Source organism: Alligator sinensis, unplaced genomic scaffold (assembly GCF_000455745.1).
Source record: "Alligator sinensis unplaced genomic scaffold, ASM45574v1 scaffold466_1, whole genome shotgun sequence".
NCBI classification, from domain to species: Eukaryota; Metazoa; Chordata; order Crocodylia; family Alligatoridae; genus Alligator; species Alligator sinensis.
The window spans coordinates 636,723-662,149 of record NW_005842406.1 but is presented as its reverse complement, the minus strand read 5'-3'; the positions used below and the strand labels follow the sequence as shown (position 1 = coordinate 662,149).

The window sequence follows — 25,427 nt, the reverse complement described above, 5'->3', positions numbered from 1 at the left end:
CAGGAATGTAAAGCATCTATGCCCTCTAGCTAATACTCTAGTTTCTATCTTTTACATAGAAGTGGAAAAGACTGCACTAAAATCTACATAATTTTAGTTTAGCTCCCAGATAGAGATCATGTATTAATGGAGAGACATATAGGTACAAACTGTCCTCTCTGTGGATGTCAGTGTGTTGCAGGATAACAACAGATCTGAAAATAATCTGAGGAATTAGAGAAAGGAAATACTTCCTAGGTCACTTAGAATATCCTACCTCGGTGCATGAATGTTGAATGCTCTGCCCGGTCAAGTTTTCAGTGACTCGAGTGATAGAGCTCTCATCAGTGATTCCTTTGGGAAACTATTTCACCATCTGCTACTCTGTAAGGAAAATTTTCCTACTAATGTGACTTGCATTTTCCTTTACTTAATTTTATCTTGGTAATCCAAGTTCTATGTCTGTGGACTGTCCTAAGCACCAACTCTCCTTTTAATGCTTGCAGCCAGTTGGCATATTTCCTCCTAGCAATCAGTTGGTCAGTGCACATAGGAGTAGCTAAATAGAGCTACAGCTTTTCAGCGGCTCCTAAACCAGCCAGTCTAGCCCATTAGTTATTTTTGATGCACTTCTCTAAAATCCATCTAAGCTGCTGATACCTTTACAGTGTTGAACTGCCCAGAACAGAGACTCAGTTTCACCGTGGTCTTTTCTGCTTGCCACATCCCATTTCAAGCCCAAATCTAAGTTGCTGCCAGGTTCTCTCATCATTTTTGTTCTCTCAACACAAAGGGATTCAGCAGTGCAAAATTACTGTTTTCTGTTGTTTAAAGGCTTAAAGCAGAACAAATTTTGGGTTACAGGCATATTTTTGCTTTAAATTCTTATGTTGCAAAGTTGTGTTACAGTTTGATTTAAAATATTTATACTGATATTGAGAGTAACCCAAGAAAGATGTTGTAAAGAAGAAATTCTCTAATCATCTAACCAAGAATTCCTCACATAGCACAGGTTAAAATGGCCACATAAACCCTTTTCCATGTGTCAGCCGGAATATGAAGAAACAATGTAAATATGTGTAGACAATGTCTTGTTTTATTCCATGGAAAATGAAATGTGTATCTGATAAAAATCTTACTCTGTGCAAGCATTAGTCTTCTGTTTGCATTTTCCAAATGTTTTATATTCATAAGTAGCTACAGATGCTTTCAAATAAGAATCTGTAGTTCTGTAGGGTTCTTAGAAGACCTCGTTAAATTGGCAGGTACAAATCTGGACATCTGGAATTACTGTACATTCACCAAATGTCATCTGAAACCCTGCCAGCTGAGCTGCAGTCAAGCTGCTGCAAAAGATGCATCCCACGCATTTCTTTTCCAAGTGCAATTGTTTGCACAGGAACATGATTTTATCCTTTTAAGCCAAGAGAACAAGAGAGTTCTCTGGTCTTGCATGTTTGCTTTCCCGTCTTGGTTCACAACTTTCTACCCTACTCTGGTTAGTGTTCAGCAACAAATCTGGGATACACTGTAGTACAGTAGGAGCTTTACTTGTTTTTATGGAAAGACAAGTTGTACTTAAAGCAGTGATTAGTTGGATTCTTTCTTTCTTGTATACTTCAGTTTCTGATGACTACTAGCTTCATCAGTGTAATTATAATTAGCACTCTTCATCTTCCTTTTATGGTACCAGCTGGACAGATTGGTCCTCTTACTGCACAGATTGGTGGCAGGGTTGCCTACACGGAAATAGGTGACAGGCACCATGAAATAACAGATGGTAAATTCAGGGCTTGTTGGCAATCAGCAGGTTTTTGCTAATGACTTAATTAGCTATGCAAATTGTCAAATCAGTGTGAACATTGTTTTTATCGGAAACTTTACCTAAATTAATTACCATAATTAAGTAGCAGAATGTCAAGTATATTGGATGCGTAAAAGGGCTTGCCTGGCTAGGGATAAGAGAGTTACCATCTCTGTTAGAGAGATGTTACTATACTCCCTATTTCAAAAGTCTGAGCAGATGAAGTACCGTTTCCTGTTAAACTACTTTTAATGTATCAATACTACAGAATGGCAACTTGTTTGTACCCTGAGCAGCCTTGGCAGAAAAAAGTGTGTGTGTGTGTGTGTGCAGAAAAAAGTGTGTATGGGGGGGGCTTGGAAATGAAAACATATTAGAGAAGCTAAAAATACCAGGTAGAAGGTTAAGCCAATTAGTTTCAAAGCCTGATTTTTACATATATCAGGTTTTGAATTTTTAACCTACCTAATATTTTTCATTTCCAGGCCATGTTTTTTTTTTTTTGGCCAAGGCTGCTTGGGGTACACACAAGTTGACATATATAATGCATGGTTTTCACTCTGCTTATATTGCTTATTTTTGGGTTTCTAAGACCAGTGCCATGAACATGCAACTAGAAAAGAATGCTACAGTTTTTCATATATATTTAAAGGCAAGTGAAAATCCATATCATTAGGGTTGTTGGTTGTAGCCATGTTGCTCTATATCATGGCTCCTACCATATAAAAACATTTAATTCCATTGTATGAATGTCACAAAATTAACAGATTCTAATCTTCTAATATGGCTATTTTAAGTTGATTTTCTCTCTCTCAAGGTTTCCATATAACAAATGTTGGGTGCTGTTCACAGGATGTGATGGTGGTAGGAGAACCAACTCTGATGGGAGGCGAATTTGGGGATGAAGATGAAAGGCTTATCACTAGACTAGAGAATACACAGTATGATGCAGCAAATGGCATGGATGATGAAGAAGATTTCAACAGTTCACCTGCACTGGGAAATAACAGCCCTTGGAACAGCAAACCTCCTGCTAACCAGGAAACCAAATCTGAAAACCCAACACCACAAGCTTCCCAATAGATTATTCTGCAGCAGCATCCACTGCAATGTACATCGGTGGATTATAATTACTATTTCAGAGTGTTCTCTAAATAATGAAACACATAAACAAACGCAATCTTTCCCTGGGTACAGTATCTATTTCTAAAACTGCAGCCAGCTATCTGATATTTTTTAATTAGAGAAAAATCATGTGTGAGCTTCCCTGTCTATTTCTTGGAAGCTTTCACATATGACACGATACTGGCACTGACCTCAATTAAAATAATTGAAAATTAAATAGCACCTCATGGCAAATTTCTAACAATACATTTTGTTGGAGGGGGGTTTTTTTCCTCATCAAACGAAGGCCATATTTTAACAAGTCATCAGTGCTCAGGATCTCATTAAGGTAACTATGAAAAACTTTTTAAAATTGTAAAATATTTTCTGCTATTCAACTTGCACCTAAAATTTCTTGTTTCAGAAAAATATCAGCTTTTTTTTAAAGTAAATTAAAATATCCTTTAGTTCTTTCTTTAAATCTTCTTTCATTGGTTAACCATTTAAAGGATCCAGCATTTTTAATTTATATTACAGCTGAGGCCAATAAATAATCCTTCTGTCATTTAATAAAAAGGCTGAAACAAGAAATGTCTCTTTTCATCAAAGACATGAAAAAATATTTTTCTGTGGAGAAAGGCACCCAGTCCTATGAGAGTTTATGCTTTGTAAAATTGCTGCTGATCCAGATATTTTAAAGCCATGTAATCCATTAATTTTGTGGGCAGCTTAATAAATCTAAAACTTTTGTGTTTTTATTATTGTATCTCAGTTGGCTTTGTTGCTATTTCTTTTCATAGTATATTTCTTGTATAATATTTTTTGTAAAGCCCTCAAAGCAGTTAATTTTTTGATTCCAGTGTATTTATGTGAAACTTTATAAAAGAAACTAATTTTTTCATTTACATATTAATATGTTCAACTCATCATGTAAAGACACAGTGAGTCAGTGTGTTATATAATACAACTGTATTTTATGTATGCTTTGCCAATAAGTGTGCCAATAAACTGTGTTAACAAATGTGCTCTTATATAGTGTCTTTCCAAGTTCCTTACAGACACGAGAAGCCCATCAACATACAGCTGATCATGTAACAGAAAGGGGAGATGGAGCTCATCTGAGAGTCTTTGACATAGTTTTATTTCTTGAAATTAGTGTTCCGTCTAATTATCAGCTGTTTCTAGCAAAAAGAGAAGGCTGGAGTTGCAAGGTATACAATACATTATTCACATTTTAATTTGTTTGCATTTTCTCCCTTGACATTAATTATTTATTCAAATGAAAGATTGATTGCCATGGCTTGAGCCAAGCACAAAAGAATGCAGGAAGGTAGAAATAGCACTCAGCCACTCTGCCAAAGCACACTGTTCTTAACATAGACACCCCTGTCCTTCTGATCTTGCCACCCACCTCAGCAGGGACTGTCCATTTTTCTAACTCTGGTGATGGGTCCATAAACTGTTGCTGAAAGGACTGAACATTATTGTTTCTCCATTTCCTATCAATACAAATTGATTTACAAAGCCAACCTGGAACCTAACATACTTGTTGTGATTCTCATAACTTGGTGTGTACATAGTGCCCAAATAGTGCATTCTATAATACTGTCATAAGGAAAAAAGACAGGCAGACAGGGAACATAATTAATATATATATATGAGAAATGCTGTGAACACCTTCAAAAAGTAGAATCCTGCACAGAGAAGGCTTGTGAGCTTCTCAAGGGAATGTATTTTAATCATTCAATGTTTTTAATGCAGAACAGGATTTTACGTAAGGGGCCTCCAGGTTCTTGACCACCTGGGCAATAGTGATCATCGCGTGCTGGAATTCACCATCCAGCGTAGAGTGTCAAGGGCCCGCAGCAAGGTGGTAGCCCTAGACTTCAGAAGGGCCAACTTCAGTGAGATGAGGAGATTAGTGGGAGAGGAACTGGGTTCCTTGAGGGCAGAGGAACTCAGCGTCCAAGAGGAGTGGTCGTTCCTTAAGGAAACGATACTCGGGGCCCAAGGGGTGTCCATCCCTACAAGAAGCAAGGGGGGCAGGAGTGTCCAAAAGCCCCCCTGGCTCACCAAGGGTGTCCGGGAATGCCTGCTTGCCAAAAGGGCGGCGTACGCCCGGTGGAAGGGGGGTGTAATCTCCAAAGAGGAGTATACCTCCTCTGCTCGGGCCTGCAGGCGGGCTGTTAGGAAGGCCAAGGCGGATATAGAGCTCGGATTAGCGTCCAGGATTAAGGATAACAAAAAGTCCTTTTTCAAATATATTGGGAGGATGAAGAAGGCGCCGGGTAATGTGGGGCCCCTGCAGGATATGCGGGGCAATCTGGTGGTTGCGTCAGAGGATAAAGCGGACCTCTTTAACCAATTCTTCACCTCTGTTTTCTTGTGCAGGGAACGGGACTTCCCTGCTGTGGGCTCTACGAGCGATCGTGGTGCTTGGGCCAGGTGCCAGACGATTGGAAGGTAGCTAATGTGGTCCCCATCTTCAAGAAAGGGAAAAGGGAGGACCCGGGCAACTATAGGCCCGTCAGTCTTACCTCAATCCTGGGGAAGCTCTTTGAGAAGATCATCAAGGAGCACATTTGTGATGGGCCGGCATCCGAGATGATGCTCAGGGGCAATCAGCATGGATTTATTAGGGGGAGATCATGTCAGACCAACCTGATTGCCTTTTATGATCAGGTCACAAAGGCCATGGATGCAGGTGTCGCGGTGGATGTAGTCTTTCTGGACTTCAGCAAGGCCTTTGACACCGTCTCTCACCCCATCCTAATTAATAAACTAGGCGACTGTGGCATAGATGCCTACACAGTCAGATGGATTGCAGATTGGCTGAAGGGTCGCACTCAGAGGGTGGTGGTGGATGGATCATACTCGACTTGGGGGGAGGTGGGTAGTGGAGTCCCCCAGGGCTCGGTCCTGGGGCCTGCGCTGTTCAATTTCTTCATCAGCGATCTTGATGTTGGGGTGGAAAGCAACCTGTTTAAATTCGCTGATGACACCAAAATTTGGGGGGAGGTGAGCACGCTAGCAGGGAGAGAGAGATTGCAGAAGGATCTGGATAGGTTACAGGGGTGGGCAAACAGGAACAGGATGTGTTTCAATACGGACAAGTGCAGGGTGCTGCACTTGGGTAGTAGGAACCAGCAGCACACTTATACGATGGGGAACTCCCTACTTGAGAGCACGGAGGCGGAAAGGGATCTTGGTGTCATTATTGACTCCAAGATGAACATGGGCCGACAATGCGAGGTCATGGTTGGCAGGGCTAACCGGACCTTGTCGTGCATCCACAGGTGCATCTCGAGTAGAGCCAGGGAGGTGATCCTCCCCCTCTATGCGACGCTGGTCAGGCCGCAGCTGGAGTATTGTGTCCAGTTCTGTGCGCCCCATTTCAGGAGGGATGTGGACAACATGGAGAGGGTCCAGAGGAGGGCCACCCGCATGATCCGGGGACAACAGGGCAGACCCTACAGTGAGAGACTGCGGGACTTGAACCTATTCAGCCTCCACAAGAGAAGGCTGAGGGGGGACCTGGTGACTGTCTATAAACTCACTAGGGGGAACCAGAAGGGTTTGGGGGAGACGCTGTTTCCCCTAGCCCCCGCTGGCATAACAAGGAGTAATGGGCACAAGTTGATGGAGAGGAGGTACAGATTGGACATCCGGAAAAACTACTTCACAGTTAGGGCGGCTAGGAGCTGGAACCAACTTCCAAGGGAGGTGGTGCTGGCCTCTACCCTGGGGATCTTTAAGAAGAGGCTGGATACTTACCTGGCTGGACTCATTTGAGTCCCGTTTTTGTTTTTAGGGTGAGTTTTTTTTTGGGTTCTTCTCCCGCCCTGGCGGAGGGTCGGGCTAGAAGATCTATTAGGTCCCTTCCGACCCTGAAACTATGAAACTATGAAACTATGTATGTCCTGAGGATGACAGTTCTCACTGTTTCTTCCTGTGATATGCACACAACTAAGGCTCCACCAGCTTATTGAGAGATCCAGGAATTTAAGCAGTTTGGGTGTGTACACACAGACTAAGACGAATTAAAATAAGGTGACTTATCTAAGTCAAATTAAGTTAAACCACATTGGAGCGTACACATGTACAGGTCCTTGACATGTTGGCAGCCATCTTGTGAGCTAAGTCGATTTAACTAATGCGACTCAATATAATATACCTCGGGGTGTATTAGTTTGCTCCACATGTAAGTCATCTCTGCTCCACATACAAATGTACACTCTGACTCTTTAACACTTTAAAAAATTAAGTCATGTGAACAGTCAGGAAGTTAGTACATGTATACGCACCCTTTGTGACTATAAAATAATATAATCCTGGTTGCCATTTTGAGCTAACTGACTGGACAGTGCAAACTGATAACAGAAATATATTATTAGTATATTTAGTTCTAGATACTTTAATCCAACCTCTAGATTTTCTGAAGATGGATTCATAATTTTGGACCTTTGGGGCTGGAGGGACTAGATTTTACAGAAGGCACCTTTTGGCATTAGATTATTAGTTTATTTGGAAAGCAGAATTGGAAGCTTCATCCCAGAATTTAGGAGTTCCTTTTTTTCTGACTTCCTGTTAATCTTCCTATAATAAAATAACCTCAGACCAGGAGTTTGTGTCTGGCATTTTGTTTCCATTCCCAGGGTCCCATCACGTGCATGCAGCTGATAATAAAAGGTGAGAAATAAGGTCCCATTCCTTCCATGACAACTGCCTCTGAGGTCCAGCAGCAAACAATGACTGTAATCTTGAATATTTAATTCTATTGTTTGTAACCAACATTTTTGTGCTTTGCAACTCTACATTATATGGGGATAACAAACTTCTTTTCCTGTTAGTTGTTACAAATTACCTGAAGCTGTACTTGTTCCTAGGTTGAAGCCCTGCAAAAAAAACAGGCTGTGTAGTTAGTTTGTGGACAAGCAGTTCGGAAAAAAATCTTACTAGATTTGTTTCAGGCCTATAGGTGTAAAATCATTCTGAAAAGCTGTAGATTTCTAAAAATATGCTGAATGAATATGAAAGGTGCCTAGAAGATTAAATTCATGCTCCTAATTTGATTAGGCTCATTTGTGGCTTTTTCTGTTCATGTTCACACATCATAAACAGATTTAAATCACTCTTTAAGGCCCCAAGTTGGGAAAGGCTCCCTAGCCAGCAAAACACATAAGCACATGCTTAGCTCCCTTGTTGAATAGGGATGAATTTAGGTACTTCACTGAATTGGAACCGGATCCAAAGTCTGTTGTAGTTAATGAAAACCCTCATTTTTGGACTTCAGATTAGGGCTTAAGTGCAAAAAATGCAAGAAGTTACTTATCCTACAGTAATTGTAGTTCTTCAGGAACTATTGTCCACACAGATGCTGCTCTAGGAGCCTGGTGTGTGCAAAGTTAGAGTATCTTCAAATAATAACAGAATCCATTTGGATTGTGCCCCCTCGGTATGGTCATTTAGTTTAGTTTAGTTTTAGAAGTTGAGAGATTCCTTTCAGATAAAGAGAACATGAATTGAGTGCGTCTAAAATAATAGTGAAGTTGTTCCTTTTTAATATTTGCAGAATGTGGAGACAGTGAGTCTATCAATCAGTGAATTTATCAACAATGATTTTTCTCTGTAAATAATTAAATTCAAACTGTATTCCATTAAGGAATTACTGGCTCATACATCACTGCAATAACATTACAATTACACACTTTAATTCTAATGTTCTAAAACACTAATCATTCACATTACATTTCCATAAACACACTTAAAAAGCATTCCTTATTATTAATCTTTTAAGACTGGCACTACCATTTTAATTTTTAAAGGATCTGTAATGTGATATTGCTCTTGTCATTTCAATAAATAAACATAGAAACATTTTGAAAAATGAATAACTGGCTGTTCAGAGTGCCCTCCTTGAATTAATTAAGGTTCTTTCCCCATCCCTCTTCAAAACTTGACCTCCAAGATATCCATCCAACCTTGGCAGTTAATTTGAATGGCAGGAGAAGACAGCCAATTTTATTGAATCATTTATTTATCCATAACAGAAAAATGTCCAAGTGTTTTGGACTAATAAAGCTGTGCAATAGCTACTTTAGGTAACCATGTGATGATTTTATTGTTATTCCCCATTTCTCTTCCAGACTTTGTTGCATGAACTTTTTACATCGTTTCAAATGATATTGTAGACTCTTTGAGACAGATACTGTGCCCCGCTCTATGTGTTTGTATTGTGCCCATCATCATGGGATTCGACTGCTGATATAGGCACATGGGTGCTATTTATTTGCTATTTACATAACAAATAATCATTTATCTTTCCAGTTTCATCCTATTTGATGCACAAGTCGCCACTAAGCAGTATTTCTTTCCAAGTGTATATGTTCCAAATATGTATTGTCAAGGTCTGCCACAGCGTAAGTTGACTTTTTTATGAGTTATAACATCCTGTGACCTGATTCTGTCAAATCTCACAAGCTAATCAACATTGGACCTGATGAGCTTGTGGAAAATCTAGAGCCTTCCAAAGTACACTGAGGTATGCAAGAAGCAGTATGGGTCAGTCCATAGTACTCTTTTCAACTGAACCAGTACTGAAGTGATGCTCTGGCCTGCTGTTGAGGGGAGTGTATGCTTCCAGAAGTACTATTTTTGAATAGCCTTTCTGGTTATAGCTTCTTGCCTCTATGGCAGTGTTTCCCAATCTGTGGTACGGGTACCACCAGTGGTACGCAGACGACTTGTCAGTGGTATGCATTAACAGATTTATTATCATTACTTTAAATGACAGAAAATTGCTGGTGGTACTTAAGATTGAACTGAAAAAATTGCTGGTGATACTTACAGCTGTATCATTTTAATTGGTAGTGCGCAATCTGTCAGAGTTTGAACTGCTGCTCTATGGTATTCTTGGATACATCAATTTATAGATAATAACATGTTCATGTAAATCGAGATTTGGATCTGCAAACATATTTTCCAAAAAATATTGCGCGGGGGGGGGGGGGCATTAACTATGTGGCCCTGTGCTTTTCCAATAATTGTATAAAAAAGTAGGTGAGGGAAATAATGATCACTAGAGAGTTAATGTAAAAGCACCTTGGGAGTTGAAGTAGCTGTCTGAACTGTCTGAAAAATTGGAGTTTAAAATTAACAATGCATTTTACTGTAATCTAATCTCACCCCCTACTAGAGCATTGTAACTGTTTTAGAATTTAGAAGGAAATAGTGTTGTCAGTGTTTTCCTCTGGGGAGCCAGGGAATTATTAGAGGAGGAAGGAAACTCATCGCAAACTGCCAAAAAACTTTTCAGAGAAAAATGTTGTTTGTTTTACCTAAATGAAGAGAAATGCTAGCCCTGAGAAGTGCCCTGCCAGAGCAGGAGGAAGAAATTCCAGAAGTGTACTTAGAAAAGCAGGATTATATCATTAATAAGGTACCAAAAAAGAGATTGGATAACTGATCTTACTGCTCTTTCATCTTATTAGGGTCATGTGGGAATCATAAGCAACAGGTTCCAACCCAGTACTTTGGACTTGTGTGGTTTGAACTCTTTTTCTTTAGTTTCTGAGAGTTGTTCTTGCGTTTGCTTTGTATCCTACTCAAAGAGTATCTAAGTTTTGTGACCCTCCTGCCAGTCAACCTTGGATTTCTCCAGCTGCAGCTTTGAGAGCAGAGTTCAATATGGAACAATGCAGAGTTAAATCCTGTCCCCTTTCACACCAGAGCACAAAATTCAGTGAAACGCTGCTTAGGTCTACAGTGTACATGATTCATGAGCCACATCCTCTGTTGGTCCAAAAAAAGGGAAGTATGCCCTTGGAGTGAGCCAAAGTATAACATCAACAGTATCTGTATCACCAGTGGGTCAGGTGAATATTTGCATCTGCAAGTGTTACCATTTTTTTGCTACAAATGTCTGAAAGTATCAAGGGGAACAAGACCTCCCCTATCCTCTGTCCACATTATAACCCCTATTTTTCTTATGCACCGTGGTGCTAGCGTGAAATGTATAGGAGTAGATCAGAATTGTGAGCAAATGAGAAAATTTGAGCACAGTATAGCCAGACTTGTCTTTATGTAGTCCACAAAGCTCTTCCTTTTACTCTTCTACATCGTGCAAATGGAGGCAGCATTAGATCCTTCAGACCTTTCCCAAAAGAAGGCAGGCTCTTTCCTGTTGCAAGTAACACTGCATGCATTATTTACAATTTATATTCTGGTATCAATGGTCCTTAAGTAGATACCTTGACCAAACAAATTCATAAGCACAGTACTGCAAAAGCTGCTACCTTCCCACCTTTTTCTCCTAATCAATGCACATTTCCAGAAAACAAGATGATGGTCTCCCTTTTCTGCAGAGATGCCAAGCTATAGATAATCAAAAAAGACTGACTTAAAAAAAGATTGAAACAATGGATGGAATTGCAAAATAAATACTAGCAGGTGCTCTGTGCTATTAGGCTAGAACCATCTTCTCTATGCCTCCATACTGTGAGACTAAAAAAGAAGGAAACCAGCCAGCCATAAGAATCAGCTGCAATTTCCAATTTAGTGACCATAATGAATATGCCTATTTTAGCAAAAATAGGACAAAAGAGAAAAGATGTATGACTGATGTTGAAGAAAAACCTTGTTGTGTCTGAAATACCTTGAAGAAATTGCTACATGAAATGCAACAGTCATCCTGAAAATGTTCCTTGATTGTGCAACCCTAGTAAATTAGACCTATGGTCATATACTGAGTACCCAAATTGACCCTGCATCCAGACACAGTTAAACTTGGCAGCTAACTTTTAGAAAAATCTATTGTCATAAATCTTTACAAGAACAATCAAAGAGGTGGCTCAATTTACTGAGTGATGTCTAATGATATATATGGGGTCTTTGCTTTTTGATCACTCATTTTTACATAAGCATGAAACCTAAGACAGGCTTCTACTGTGTTAGACACCATTTAATCTTTATCGCCACATGTAACTGGATTAATGTTAGGATATCTCTATGCTCAGATTAGGAAATACTATGGTACCACAACATTGCAAAGTGGTATGAAACTATGATGAACTTTAATGGTTTTCCTTATCCAGAAATAACCGTTTAGGTATGTCTCTCAGTGTATTGTCAGTATTGCTGTGCAATGTCAGAATATCTGAGTTTTCAATGAGAAACTCAATATAGACTTTGGATACATGTAGGAATTACTACAGCAGCATCATGTGATTCAGTGTTGTGTTTCTGACAGTGACCAGTACCAGCTGCTTTAGAGGAAGAAGCTCCCAAAGGGACAATTAATGGAATAAGCTAGTTGCCCCTGAATCATAAGGATTTATATCCCTTATATAAACTATCATGTTAATCTTTTTATATCTATGGTCGTTTCAGTGCCCATGAGTAATCTAATCTCTAAGTCCTTTTGTAAAAGTGCATTTACAACAGCCATTAGTGACACATGTGGAGGCACTGATGTTCATGATATAAAGCAATGAACATGGGAGTACTTGTGGGTAAAGACTTTGGAAGATATTCTGCCATGCCAGTGAGTCCAAGATGAACATGATGAACTCCAAGATGAACATGAGTCGGCAGTGTGACGAAGCCATCAGAAAAGCTAATGGCACTTTATCGTGCATCAGCAGATGCATGACGAACAGATCCAAGGAGGTGATACTTCCCCTCTATCAGGCGCTGGTCAGACCGCAGTTGGAGTACTGCGTGCAATTTTGGGCGCCACACTTCAAGAGGGATGTGGATAACCTAGAGAGTGTCCAGAGAAGGGCCACTCATATGGTTAAGGGCTTGCAGGCCAAGCCCTATGAGGAGAGACTGGGGCACCTGGACCTCTTCAGCCTCCGCAAGAGGAGGTTGAGAGGCGACCTTGTGGCTGCCTATAAGTTCATCATGGGGGCACAGAAGGGAATTGGTGAGGTTTTATTCACCAAGGCGCCCCCGGGGATTACAAGAAATAATGGCCACAAGCTAGCAGAGAGCAGATTTAGACTAGACATTAGGAAGAACTTCACAGTTCGAGTGGCCAAGTTCTGGAATGGGCTCCCAAGGGAGGTGGTGCTCTCCCCTACCCTGGGGGTCTTCAAGAGGAGGTTAAATAGGCATCTAGCTGGGGTCATCTGAACCTAGCCCTCTTTCCTGCCTATGCAGGGGGTCGGACTCTATGATCTATTGAGGTCCCTTCCAACCCTAGCATCTATGAATCTATGAATGAGTCAGTCAGCTGAAGACTTAGACCTGATGCAAGTCCTACTGAACTCAACATATGAATATCCATTGACTTCAAATGGATCTGAATCAGGACAATAACCTTTAATTCAACAAAGCATTTAAACATATTGTAACCTGGGTACACCCAAGGGTGTGCCCTATTCTCAGTTGAATGGGATGAGTAGTCAGGAGGGAGTGCTGTGAGAGGGATGCCAGAATTTCAAGCAGATCCTTCTTTCCTGTATAGAGTTAACCCAAGCCCAAGCCCACATTTCTTAACTATATACAATTTATTAAGTTATAAAATACATAAACATAAACATAAACCTAAATATCATACACATATATTTACAGTGAACACTAACCACTAACCAAGGTCAAACCCTAAAAATTACTATTTACAACATCACAATTCAACATTTCAATAACAAAATGTAAAGTGCAAATATGAATAATCTTAATATAATCTATTCCTTAATATAGTCCCTGACTCATGGCAATAGATAGTCCTCCTTCCAATGGGGTCCCTTTTGGGGGGTGTCCAGGAAGCACCAGGGGCCCCTCCCCTTAGGGCCTTGACTAGGCAGGGGGGGAGGGGCTGCTCACCCAACCCCTTCTCTGGATTAGTCCACCGCAAATGTCTTTCCCCTGTGGGACCCAAGGGCCCAATGACTCATGTCCTCTCAGGTGGCAGTGGTCAGGGCGCAGCTTGATGGGCTGTCCTCTGCTGGAGCACCTCTCCAGGCCTCTCCCATGCTGCTGGGTTCCTCCCCACCCTGTGCCCCACTCTGGGCAGTGAGGGCTCAGCTCCTCTTAGCTGCTAGCTCCTGGGTCTCATGCTGCAGCACTACCATTTCCCTGTGTCCTGGCTCAGCACTGAGGGCTCTCTTAGCATAGGCCAAGCCCTTCAGGGTCTGGCCAGCCATCCTCATGCTGGATGGTTAACCCAAGCAGCCTCTGCTGCTCCCTGGCTCCCAAGTCTTGGGTCTGTGCACTGCCCTGTGCACCAAGGGACCTGGTTGCTTGCTGGGAGATGGGGCCTGAGCCTCCTCACTGCGGCACCCAGTGCCCTGCCCAGGTTGAAAGCTCAAGCCGCAGCTTGCGGTTCCCAAAGCCTGGGCTCCATACACTGAACTGTGCACCGTGATGGACCTGAGCAATCTCACACTGCTCCCAGGGCCAGGTCTCCATGCACTGTCCCCGTGCACTGTCAACAGCCCGAGCAGTCTCACACCACTCCCAAGGCTGCTTCTCCAGTGACAGCTTGAGGAGCTTTGGGCCTATTGCCCGCTGGGGGACAGCTCCCCAGCTTTTCTTGGCTCCGCTCTTCTTGAATCCCTCACTGCATTTGCCCCCTCATGCTGGGCACGCAGCTCCTTTTATACGCTCCAGGGCTCCGCCCCTGAAGTCTTCCAGACCTGACAGTTTACAGTCTTCAATCAGGTCCAGGAGAGCTCTTCTCCCCCTCCCCTCAGGAAAGGGGCGTGACTTTATTTCTCTTGCTGCCTCCTGATTGGTGGATGGGCTCCACCAATCAAAACAGCAGGATCTCAAGCCTGGGACTCAACCCAAGATCTGAAAGGTGAACCTGCTACAATATACTTGAAATTAAGTCATTATGATTTACAGGCCAGGAGGAGGTTTGAACTGAGGGCTCCAGTCCACAAAGCACTTGAGCCCATGCATAAATGAATAGGGATTGGATTACACATGTGCTTAACTTCTAGCTTTGCTTTAAGTTTTGCTTACATTAAGCTTGTGTTCTTTTCTAGTTCTATTCAGTAATGCATGGGCTAAACAGCTTTGCATAATGGGGCCATTCTGCTAGCCTGTGATTCATTACAACTTATCTTTCTGGCAAGGCCTTGTCTAATGGTGACACTCTAAACCCAATAGAGCTTCTCAAAAGGCTGAGCCCTTTTTGTTAATCATTAGAATATGGAACTGAAATTCAAATTGCCCCACCACTGTGGAACATGCAAGAGACCATTCATCGCCAGAAAGTATCATCTCAATCTATATGTATAATTTTAAGTACATAATTTCTTTCTCAGTTTTGTTTTCCCTTTCTTTCATTCATTCACTTTAAGATGCTGGCTTAAATTATTTTCAGGTGTTTAGGATCTTACAAGTTGTGAGCTGGCAAGCATGAGTGCCATTAGAATACAATTTTTTTCTTTAATATTTTATCCTAGGCTAAAATGAATTCCACCTGATCTCTGGAGCTCTAAAAGCTTTGTGTCTTTCTATCTTAATTAATAGCTCTGTCTCAACTATGAATACCTCTGAGACACTGTATATTTCAGTACTGGACAGCTAGAATGTATAGGGCCAGTGTCTCCTTCGTAAGTGCATTTAGGAGACATTTAGTGAATGCTAGATACGAAACAGTCATTTAACACTTCTTATGATATTCAACTCCAATTCTCATTTCATCACATAAAGTTTCATCCTCCTTGAGTGATCTCTTGGGGGTCTGAGTACTGGAAAAGCTTTTAAGAGCTGTATTCAATACTTCTACCTCTGTTTTTTCTAAACTTTCTCTCAAACCTTCCTGATGGCTTTTAAAAACTCATTTTCTGCTTCACTCAAACATTTAACCCTCTGCTTTCCTTTGGTTATGCATAAAACTGTGGTTTCACTTAATCTCCACAGGCACCCCCATTAAAATCAGGACTGTATGTGGCTTCAGAGGAATGATGGAATTCAGCTGCTAGTGTTTGTGGCAATTTGGGAAGTGTATCTACATGCAGCTTATGAATTGTTTGACACTGGAAACTATCTATACAGTTCCTTGCCAGACGACAACATTTGTGTGTGTGTGATTTGCCTGCTGTCTCTATGGTCTTTTTAGCTCCTCAGACAAACAATACAGAGTGGTTCAATCTTGGAGATCCATTCTTCATACAGGCATCCTCTTACACAAAGAGTTGGCTACTACCAAGTCAGACCACTTTTTCAAGTCTGAACTCCAGGGGAATGGTGTAATTAAGCAATAGAATCGTAGGGCTGGAAGGGACCCGGAAGGATCATCAGGTCCAGCCCCCTGCATGAGCAGGAAAGACATCTAGGGTCAGATGACCCCAGCCAGGTGACCATCCAGTCTTCTCTTGAAGACCTCTAGGGTAGATGATTGCACCACCTCTGTGGGGGTGCTTGTTCTATAGGTTCACCTGATGTGGGATTCTGGTCACTGATCAAACTAAACAAGGGGTATAGCTTTCAGAAGGACTGAAGATTATGAAAGAAAGGGTTTCTCGCTGGTTGCTTAAAAGATGGATGGGAGTAGATGTAGTAGGGCATGGGTGTGGAACTACTTTTTTCTGGAGAAGCAGTCCTGTCTAGGACCAATAGGAGAACTCCTTAAAGAACTCTGACCTATGTCTGATGACTGTTTAAGAGTGGTGAGGAAATTGAGGAAAGGAAAGGTATGTAAGAATGCATTACTTTGTCCATGTCTGTTATGTCTTGTGCTAGCTAATGTAACCCTGAGAGCCATGCTACACCCTCACCTGAATGGTGGGATCCTGGGGTACCCAGTACCTGGTGGCCCTGCTCAGCTCCCTGGGTAGCTGCTACAGGGTCTCCAAGAGAAGAGCCTCCCCTGACAATCAAAACAACTTTGCAGACCATTATAAAACTATTTACAGAATGTAATGTAGTTTTTCTGTAATTTAATGTACAGAAGATGACATAACTAATACAATAAAACAAATAATGTTACAAAACAACCTGGCGATGGTGGCTTAAGGGTTAATAATTCTTGGATACACATTACACCGGGGGAAGGCATATGCATTACCCATGCTAAATAAGGAACCAATAAATAAATAAATTGATACACCAACTAAAAAACTATTAAGAACTTATTTAAACACTTAGTCCATAACTTGTATGCTCCAGGGTAAATATGAGGACCCTGTGCACACTGCCCCTCGGCTTGGTTTCGCAAGGAGCAGGACTGCTTCTGTGCCCCTCCTACAGGAGCCGTAGGCAGGTCCCCACTGCCGGCATCCCTCGCATGATCTTTAAGGGGTCTCAGTACAGCAGGTGGTGGCTCCTCCCCTGCGATCCCTGCAAGACAGCTTATTTCTGACCTGACCCTTGTCCCCTGGCACCTCAGGGAGCAGTGTCTGGGCTGCAGGTTGTAGCAGTTCCCCCTCCCCAGCACACTCTCACATCACCTGGCAAATGCAACCCCCACCCTGGGCCCTACCTGCACCGGGGCTTCTGGTGGGCTGGAGCAGTTCCCTGCTCCCTCCAGTCCAGTACTCTCTCTGGCACACTGAGCCTGCCCCTCCCTGGTTTCTTTCTTACTCATGGAGCAAACCAGGGCAGTCTCCCCCTGGTCCTGTGTCCCCCTCCCCTCTTGTGATCACCCAGCCACACAGGGGCTTGTAGGAGGGTCTTCCCAGGCTTGGGGTCTCCTGATAGGCAGGTCCTCTTTTGTGCCTGCTCTGGCAGGGCACCAAAGGGGAAGAGAAGAAGAAAGGATACTGTTTCTCTCTGGTGCAGCCTCTAGCTGCCACCTCTGCAGTCATGGGTGACTGATGACTCTTGAGTTGGGGGGGGCACGCACCCCCTGGGAGGGGGGGTGTCTCCTGACAGCCAGTCCCAATGACCTGGGGAGGGGGGTCCCCCATGGCCAATCTCACTCATCAAAAAGTGGCCATGCTGCTTCTGGAAGTCGCGCAGCCACTCCTGGAAGCAGCGTGGCCACTTTTGCTGGTGGTCCCGCTCCCCGGCCAGCGCTTGCAGTGGGGGGCACCGGTGCTCATGCTAGCTCCCCTGCCCGCCAGCTAAACAGGGAGTATGGCCTGACAGGGGGTGCACAGGCGCTCTCAGGGGGTGCACGTGCACTCCCGTGCACCCCCTACACATCGCCACTGTCTGCAGGGCTCCAACAGGGGTCCTCTGAGGGACGGCTGTGGTGAGGTCCTTTTCCTGGCCTCCAGCCTGTTTTTCTTCCCCTCTCTCTTCCTTTTGTTCTTCTCCCTGGGAAAACTGCTCCCCATTTTTAAACAAGCCCTCAGCCAAACCCAGGCTGGGACTCTTCCCAGGCTTTTGCTAACTTCCTTCTCATTCAAAACCCCTGCTAGAGTTACATCACTCCTCCCACTTCAAAGAGGGCTGCCTCCAAAGCAGCTTCACTTGCCCTCAGGGTAAATGGTGTCCTTACTGGGACAAACCCTCTCTCTTATCACACTGTGTCCCTCTGCAGGGCAGTCCTTCCTATCCCTTCAGGTGAGTACTATTTTAATGCTGCTACACCAAACAAAAAAATTAGTGGGTTTCATAATTTTTATAAGGTTCACATGCCAGATCTAATAGCAGGCCTAAGCACTGTTTGGGTAATGCATTGCCTCTGAATTGCCAGCACAATACTCTAACCATATAATGTCATGTGTTCAGCAGTACCTAGAACCATCTCATTCTCCTTCTGAAACTTGAGCCATTGCCCATTGCCTGTAACAGTCATTGGATAAGATGGATGGAATGTCGTGGAGAAGCTTCTTCCGTACTGGAAGTAAAGGTCCCGGCTAGAAGTAAGGCCTCTGCCATTCAGGGTAGCAGCCATTTCACAGCATGATCTCTACTCCTTGTTTCTACCAAACTCCTTCTCTTGGCTGCCTCAAAAGCACTAGCAAAAGATTGAACAACACCTAATCTGTGTCACAATGTTTAGAGCACTGTGCTGGGAAGTCAGAGAGATTCTGACTCCCAAAATCATGAGGTTTTAAAACATAAATAAATATTTGTTTTTTTCTATCTGTCTCTTAGTTATTAGGCTAGATTGGGGTTATAGTTTGTAACTTCTTTCTGTACCTACGAGCCTAGACACTTCCTTAAATAAAACAGATTCTCCCAACTCTGGAAGTTGGGAGTTTAAATATATATACACATATGTATTGTTAAACACACCAGACAATCAGAAAAGCTGTCAACTCTGCCATAATTGTACAGGAACCTATTCCAGTGTGTTTTGGGGTTTTTTCTGGTAGCTTGCCCTTTGCATCTGACAGGGAAAAAGAGATTTGGCTTTTGAGTAGCCATTTTGCAGTTAGCTGGGCTTTCTGCCTTTCTTCCCTTCAGCTGGGGGTATACCATTAAATCCTATTATGTCTCCCCTTTCGGTTATACTAGAACAGGAGCGGGCAAAATATGGCCCACAGTCCAGATCCAGTCCACCAGGCTATTCTAACTGGCCTGCAGGGCCCCTAAAACTTTAGAAAATTAGTATTTATCTTCCCCTGGCTCCCTGTCCAGGATGACAGGAGCCACGGGCAGTAGGACCCAGGGGAAGCTGCCAGCAGGACCAAGTCACTGTAGAAGCAAGGCCCACCTGGCCCTGCCCTTCCAGTCCACCCCTCCCACCCACAGCTGGAAGCCTGTGCCTAGCAGGCTCCTGGCCTGGGACCCTGGGGCTGTTCCCACCTCCCTGCACTGGAGAGAAAATCGGATAAGAAGGATGGGTGGAGGGAGGCAGGGCAGGACCATGGGTGATCACCCCAGTCCTCAGGATCGGGTCAGGCAGCTCTTGCGGTCCCAGCACTGCAGCCGAAAGCTGGAAATGGTTGAAGAAGACAGGGAGGGAGAGGCAGTGAGTGGCCCCATGGAGTGCAGCCACAACTTGGAGGGAGCACGGGGCCCATGCCAATGCACCGGAGCCAGTGCCTGCAGGGCCCAGAACAGGGAGGTAGGAGTGCAGGGCCCAGGCTGGCTCCTCCTCTCCCTGCTGGTACAGCCTGGCCTGGCTCCATAGAACCCTGCCTGCCCATGCCCCGTGCTCCTGCTGCCCCACTCTGGGCCCCACTGGTGCTGGCCCTGTGTTCCCGCCCGGCTGTTGCTGTGCTCCTGCATGCACATTTGTGTCCTAGGCACGCAGAGGGGTTGGGGCGGCTATACAGCAGAACTACCTTTCTAGGCAGCCTGGGCCATAGCAGCTCCTTTGCTGTTGGCACTGGCTCCAGCCCCATGGTACAGGCAGGGACCAGTGCACACAGCCTCAACACTGCACACCCCGTGCCAGCTCCAGGCTTCCTGTCTGGGCTAAGCAGCAGCAGCACTGCACAAACTCTGCTCAGCATGGGGGAAAAGTGGCCCCTCCTCCTCACCAGCACTTCCTGGTTCAGGCACCAGGAGCCTGTGCAGGGCTGCCCTGCATCTCTGGCACCTCTGGACTGCTCTGCATGGTGGCAGTGATGGAGCCACATCACAGCCTGGCGTAGGGTCTGGGCTGCTGCACCAAAAATTGCCTAGCAGCAGCAAGGGGGAGGGGCCACTTTCCCTGAGCTGAGCAACAGTTTCTGCCTGGCACCACCACCGCTGCTGCTGCTGCTGCTCAGATCAGAAGGGTGAACCCATAGCCAGTGCAGGGTGCACAGGGTTGGGGCTGCGCATGCTGCTGCTGCCACTTCAATGGCAGGGCTGCGCACTGGGGGAAGCCCCACACTGGAGCCGTTGCCTTCCTGCCCCTGCTGTACAGGTCTATGGACTGGGATCAGAGGTGGCCAACCCCCTGTTTCCAGCAGAACTTCCCTATGCAAAGGCAGGAGCTGCAGGTGCAGTGCAGAGCCCCCATGATAGAGGCAGCAGGGTGGGCTGCACCTCTTGCCCTCAGCACAGTGCTGAGATCCACCAAGCACCAGCCCCTGCGCTGGGCAGGAGCTCCCTGAGCCCCCCCACCTGCTGCTGCTGCTACTGCTGCTGCTGCTGCTAATGGCAGCAGGCACTGCCAAGGGGGCAGTGTGTGGAGGGCCCCCAAACCTCACAAACCCACACCCTGCCCCCACAACCCTCACCCCACATATAAACAGGCCCCAATATATGCCCCCCCACACACAGCCACAGCCCCTCACAACCCCCCACACACACCTCACCAAACACACACACCACCACCCTCACACACAATATAAAAGAGTAAGACTGTATTGTCGAGTTATTAGGCAATCCCTTCTATATACATGACACTAACACAAATCATGATGTTTTAATTTTATTACAAAAAATATTTATGTTTTAGCAGGTGTTCTAGTGCATGATTTGTTTTCTTTCTAGTTCTAAGATGGCAACCCCCTCCTCCCAAAAGGAGTATTTCTGGAGGTCAAGGGGAGGGACTTCTGGTGGCAAAGGTCAGTGGATAGGGAGCAGGGCTTCTGGTCCCAATGTAGAGTCCAGGGGGCCAGGCAACTGTCAAGGGGTGGGGCTACCCATGTGGCTCTTGACAGCTTGCCAAAACTTGTTAAGCAGTCCTCCACCAGAAATAATTGCCCACCCCTGTACTAGAACATAACGCTCCCTCCCAAAATGGACCTAATTATCTTACTTTCCAATAATTGTCATCTACCTGGATTTCAAGAAAGCCTTTGATACGGTATCTCAGCCTAGTCTCATAAATAAACTGAGCGGCTGTGGCATAGATGATTACATGGTCAGGTGGGTGGCAAACTGGCTAATGGGATGAACCCAGAGAGTGGTGGTGGATGGGATGGTATTGATGTGGAAAGATGTGGGCAGTGGAGCCCCACAAGGCTTGGTCTTTGGACCAGTGATGTTCAATGTCTTCATTAGTGACTTGGATGAGGGTGTGGAAAGCACTCAGTCCAAATTCATGGATGACACCAAATTATGGGGTAAAGTAAGCACACTAGTGGGCAGGGAATGAATCCAGGTGGATCTGCACAGGTTGGAGAAGTGAACAGAACAGAATAGGATGCAATTCAACAAGGACAAATGCGAAGTGCTGCACCTAGAGAGAAGTAATCACCAACACGCTTACAGGTTGGGGGCTGATCCCTCAGCAGCACAGCAGCAGAAAGAGATCTCAGAGCATAGTTGACTCCAAGAAGAACATGAGTCATCAATGTGATGAAGTGATCAGTTAAGCTAACTGCACTTTATCGTGCATTAGCAGGTGTGTCACAAACAGGTCCAGGGAGGTGATACTTCCCCTCTATGCGGCACTGGTCAGGCTGCAGCTGGAGTACCGCATCCAGTTTTGGGCACCATACTTCAAGAGGGGTGTGGATAACCTTGAGAGGGTCCAGAGGAGGGCCACTCATATGGTTAGGGGCCTGCAGGTAAGGCCCTACAAGGAGAGATTGAAGGACCTGAATCTCTTCAATGTCCGCAAGAGAAGGCTGAGAGGTGATCTTGTGGCCTCCTACAAATTCATTGGGGGTGACAACAAGGGATGGGAGATGCTCTACCCCTTGGAGTAACTAGAAATAAGGCCACAAACTTACAGAAAGCAGATTTAAGTTAGACATCAGGAAGAACTTCTTTACGGTAAAGATTGCCAGAATCTGGAATGGGCGTCCAAGGGAGGTGGTGCTCTCCCTACCTTGGGGGTCTTTAAGAGGAGGCTGGAAAAGCACCTGGCTGGGGTCATCTTACCCTAGTGCTCTTTCCTGCCTATACAGGGGGTCGTACTTGATGATCTGCTGAGGTCCCTTCCAACCCTAATATCTATGAATCTATGAAACTAGAACTGGGTTTATTGGTCATAGGGATTATTTCACTGTTTCTGTTCATAACATTGCCCCAGGATACCTCAATATGAGCCATTGTGCATCCTGCAATACTGCCTGTTTCCTGCACTTAACAATTTCTTTTACTCCCACTTCTTTTTCTTGTTGACCCTACAGTCATAAGCTATTTTTCTGGATTAGTCTCACATACTTGATTCCCCTCTTCCAGGTGTTCAGATGTTGTGTCCTAAATATATGTCTAGATAACACAGATACTCTCCTTTAATTATTTTCCACAATCATTATATGTGTCCACCCTAGTACTTGCATATATACAGTTATATATTGAGGCCACTCTCCATTTTACATGACCCAAGACAGCTATATATTTTAAGATCAGTGAGTCTTGTGTGGAGTTCTGCCAATTTGGATCCATTTATTAGCAATATTAAATTCCATAGTTGCAGGTATTTCCACAGCTGTGAGTTATCCAACATAAACTTCTACTGAAGTAGAGAATAGGATGCAAATGACCCACTAGGGAACAATTGCTTAAGTGCTAGTCATCCAGCAAATTCTTTTATTCTCAATTTTTATAGCAGGATTATTCCATGTAGAGGACATGTCCAGGTTATAATGTATTTTGTTATTTATGGTAGGTATCTGGTGGAATGGATTCCACTTAAAATGGAAATAGATTATCTGACCTAAATGGACATAATGTTAATGTTCAAAACTAAACTGATTTTCCTAGGCACTTTGTGCTATTTTTTGTTTAGGCTGGAGTTGTTACATCCTGGGGAATACCCTTTTCCCGGTAACTCTCCAGACCTCTAGCTGTTTTCATTCTTCCTTCTTTCAATTCGTGGGGAGGAAAAAAACCTGGTGGCTTCTTCACTCCCTCTATATCTTTCCCATCAAAACCATTCTTATTTCCCAATGATCCACTTGTGCCTCCTCTCACCTATTACTACATATCACAATCCAGGAAAGCAATTCTTTGCTGTTTTGCACTCTGCAGTTTCATTTCCCTTGATAGGGTTTCCCAAAGCCAGAAAGCATAACTCCATTTTAGCCAGGTTCTGAATGGTTTGCCAGTCACTGCTAGACTGCACTGAAGCACCAGCACACTATAGACTACACCGTATGCTGTTATCTTTAGACCACAATACACTGTTTTTTCCACAACTGCCCTGCTCCTTCAGACTCTTGAATGCGCAGTCTGAACCTAACTTGACCCTCCCGGATGGCTATCCACTTAGGTCTCATTCCTGTACTTGTCTGAGCAACTGCTCTCCCAATTTCATTTGTTTGTGCTACTCCCCTACCATTTTAACTGATAAGTGTTATGAAGGGAAGAACTCCATTTTTTCCACTACTGTACAAGCATCAGGAACAAATAGTGCCCTATCCGTTTCAGTCTGCTAGCAGCCATGTACAGTTTTATAGAACAATATCTGCACCCTGCAATAGCTGGCATCTCCAAACAGGGGCCTGAGATGCAGCAGTGAGCGAAAAGCTTCTATTGCAGCTATACCCATTCTACGCAGAACAGGAAAGGACTCAACTCTTCTCACTACACCAAGAGAAATAAACATTCACATGAATTGAAAATAATTTTTTTAAATGCTGACTTGTGTGGTGTTTAAAGAGCAGGCCTGATTCAAATCTTGGTGCCCCATGGGAGACGGGAGGCAGAAGAGGGATGATACCTGACATAAGCAGCTACACTTGGAAATTGCTTGGTGCCTAGGGATGGGCCATTTCAAATCTGTTCAGGCAATAAATCAAGTGAGTCTGATCACCACTGCCCTGCACTTTTTGACATGTAAAACACATGTTTTGTCAGCTTTTCATAATGATCACTAGTTTACTGCTGGGTAGCTATAATTAGCTGATCAACCAGAATTTGTCAAAGATTTAAAGAAGCCTATTAATAGCACAGGATTATCCGTCTCCATATAGAGTTGTGCAAGGCTTGTAGCAGTTCATATAGGATCATAGAGAACTAGGCCTGGAAGGGATCATAGGAGGCTATCTAGTCAACCCCCCTGCCTGAGGCATAACAATCCCTATCCAAACCCTATCACAATCAAATCTTTATCTAACCTATTACTGAAACTACACGGGTGATCCTCTCTCACAGCACAAAGCACACTAACCTGCCACAGGTACAGGAGGGGAATAGCAGGGGCCAATGTCCTGCTGCTGCAAGGGATGTGACAGCACATCAGCTGAGACCTTTAAACCTGCAGCTGTACCTTATTTTCTTTCTATGGCTGTATGAAGAGAATGATTGTAGACTGCACAACATTATTATATTTAGCTAATCCATTAAAGACTATTGCCATGTGTGGGTTTTGTGTTCTGCACTTAGATGCACAAATTAGCATGGCTTCAGTGTGTTGTTTGTATGATTCCCATTGGTTTTGCAGAGAACTTTTGCAGATAAGACTTCAAAGTGCCACTTAGATGTTAGGAATGAAGTTGGAGCATCAGTGTACTTTAATATTGCAGGGTGCTGTCAGAGATACGAACTAGGCAGACCAGCCTGGGCCCAGTCTGTCAAGGATGCTGAGCAGGCAGGCTAACCTGAGCCAAGTACCACAGCAGCCACACCAGCAATAAGCCCCACTGAATAAACTCTGCCCCAGTTTAGGAGCAGCAAGCATCCTGACTGGCTGCTTGGAGTACCACCTATCTATTTAGCACCAGCTAGCATCTGAGTCTGCAGTCCAGTCAACTGTTCTGCTGTACCAAGTCACCTGGTTCCTGACCCTGTTGTTTGGATTATTTCTGGACTTTGTTTGACTCTGTTTTTAGACTTTACCCTGTGGATTGGCCCTCAG

General features: G+C 44.1%; 1 protein-coding gene across 12 annotated transcripts in view; it reads left to right on the top strand.

The window, feature by feature from the left end:
• LDB2 (LIM domain binding 2) overlaps positions 1 to 3,907 on the top strand; it is a 357,070-nt gene extending 353,163 nt beyond the window's left edge. For 9 of the 12 annotated variants that reach the window (XM_025211432.1, XM_025211438.1, XM_025211435.1 and 6 more), the window contains one exon: positions 2,636 to 3,907. In XM_025211432.1, coding sequence (XP_025067217.1) covers positions 2,636 to 2,866 — 231 coding nt within the window. In that variant the 3' untranslated portion in view covers positions 2,867 to 3,907. Of the gene's footprint in view, positions 1 to 2,600 lie in introns of all 12 variants that reach the window. The other 3 variants (XM_025211440.1, XM_025211439.1, XM_025211437.1) reach the window with 2 other exon arrangements.
• The last annotated feature ends 21,520 nt before the right edge of the window (positions 3,908 to 25,427 follow it).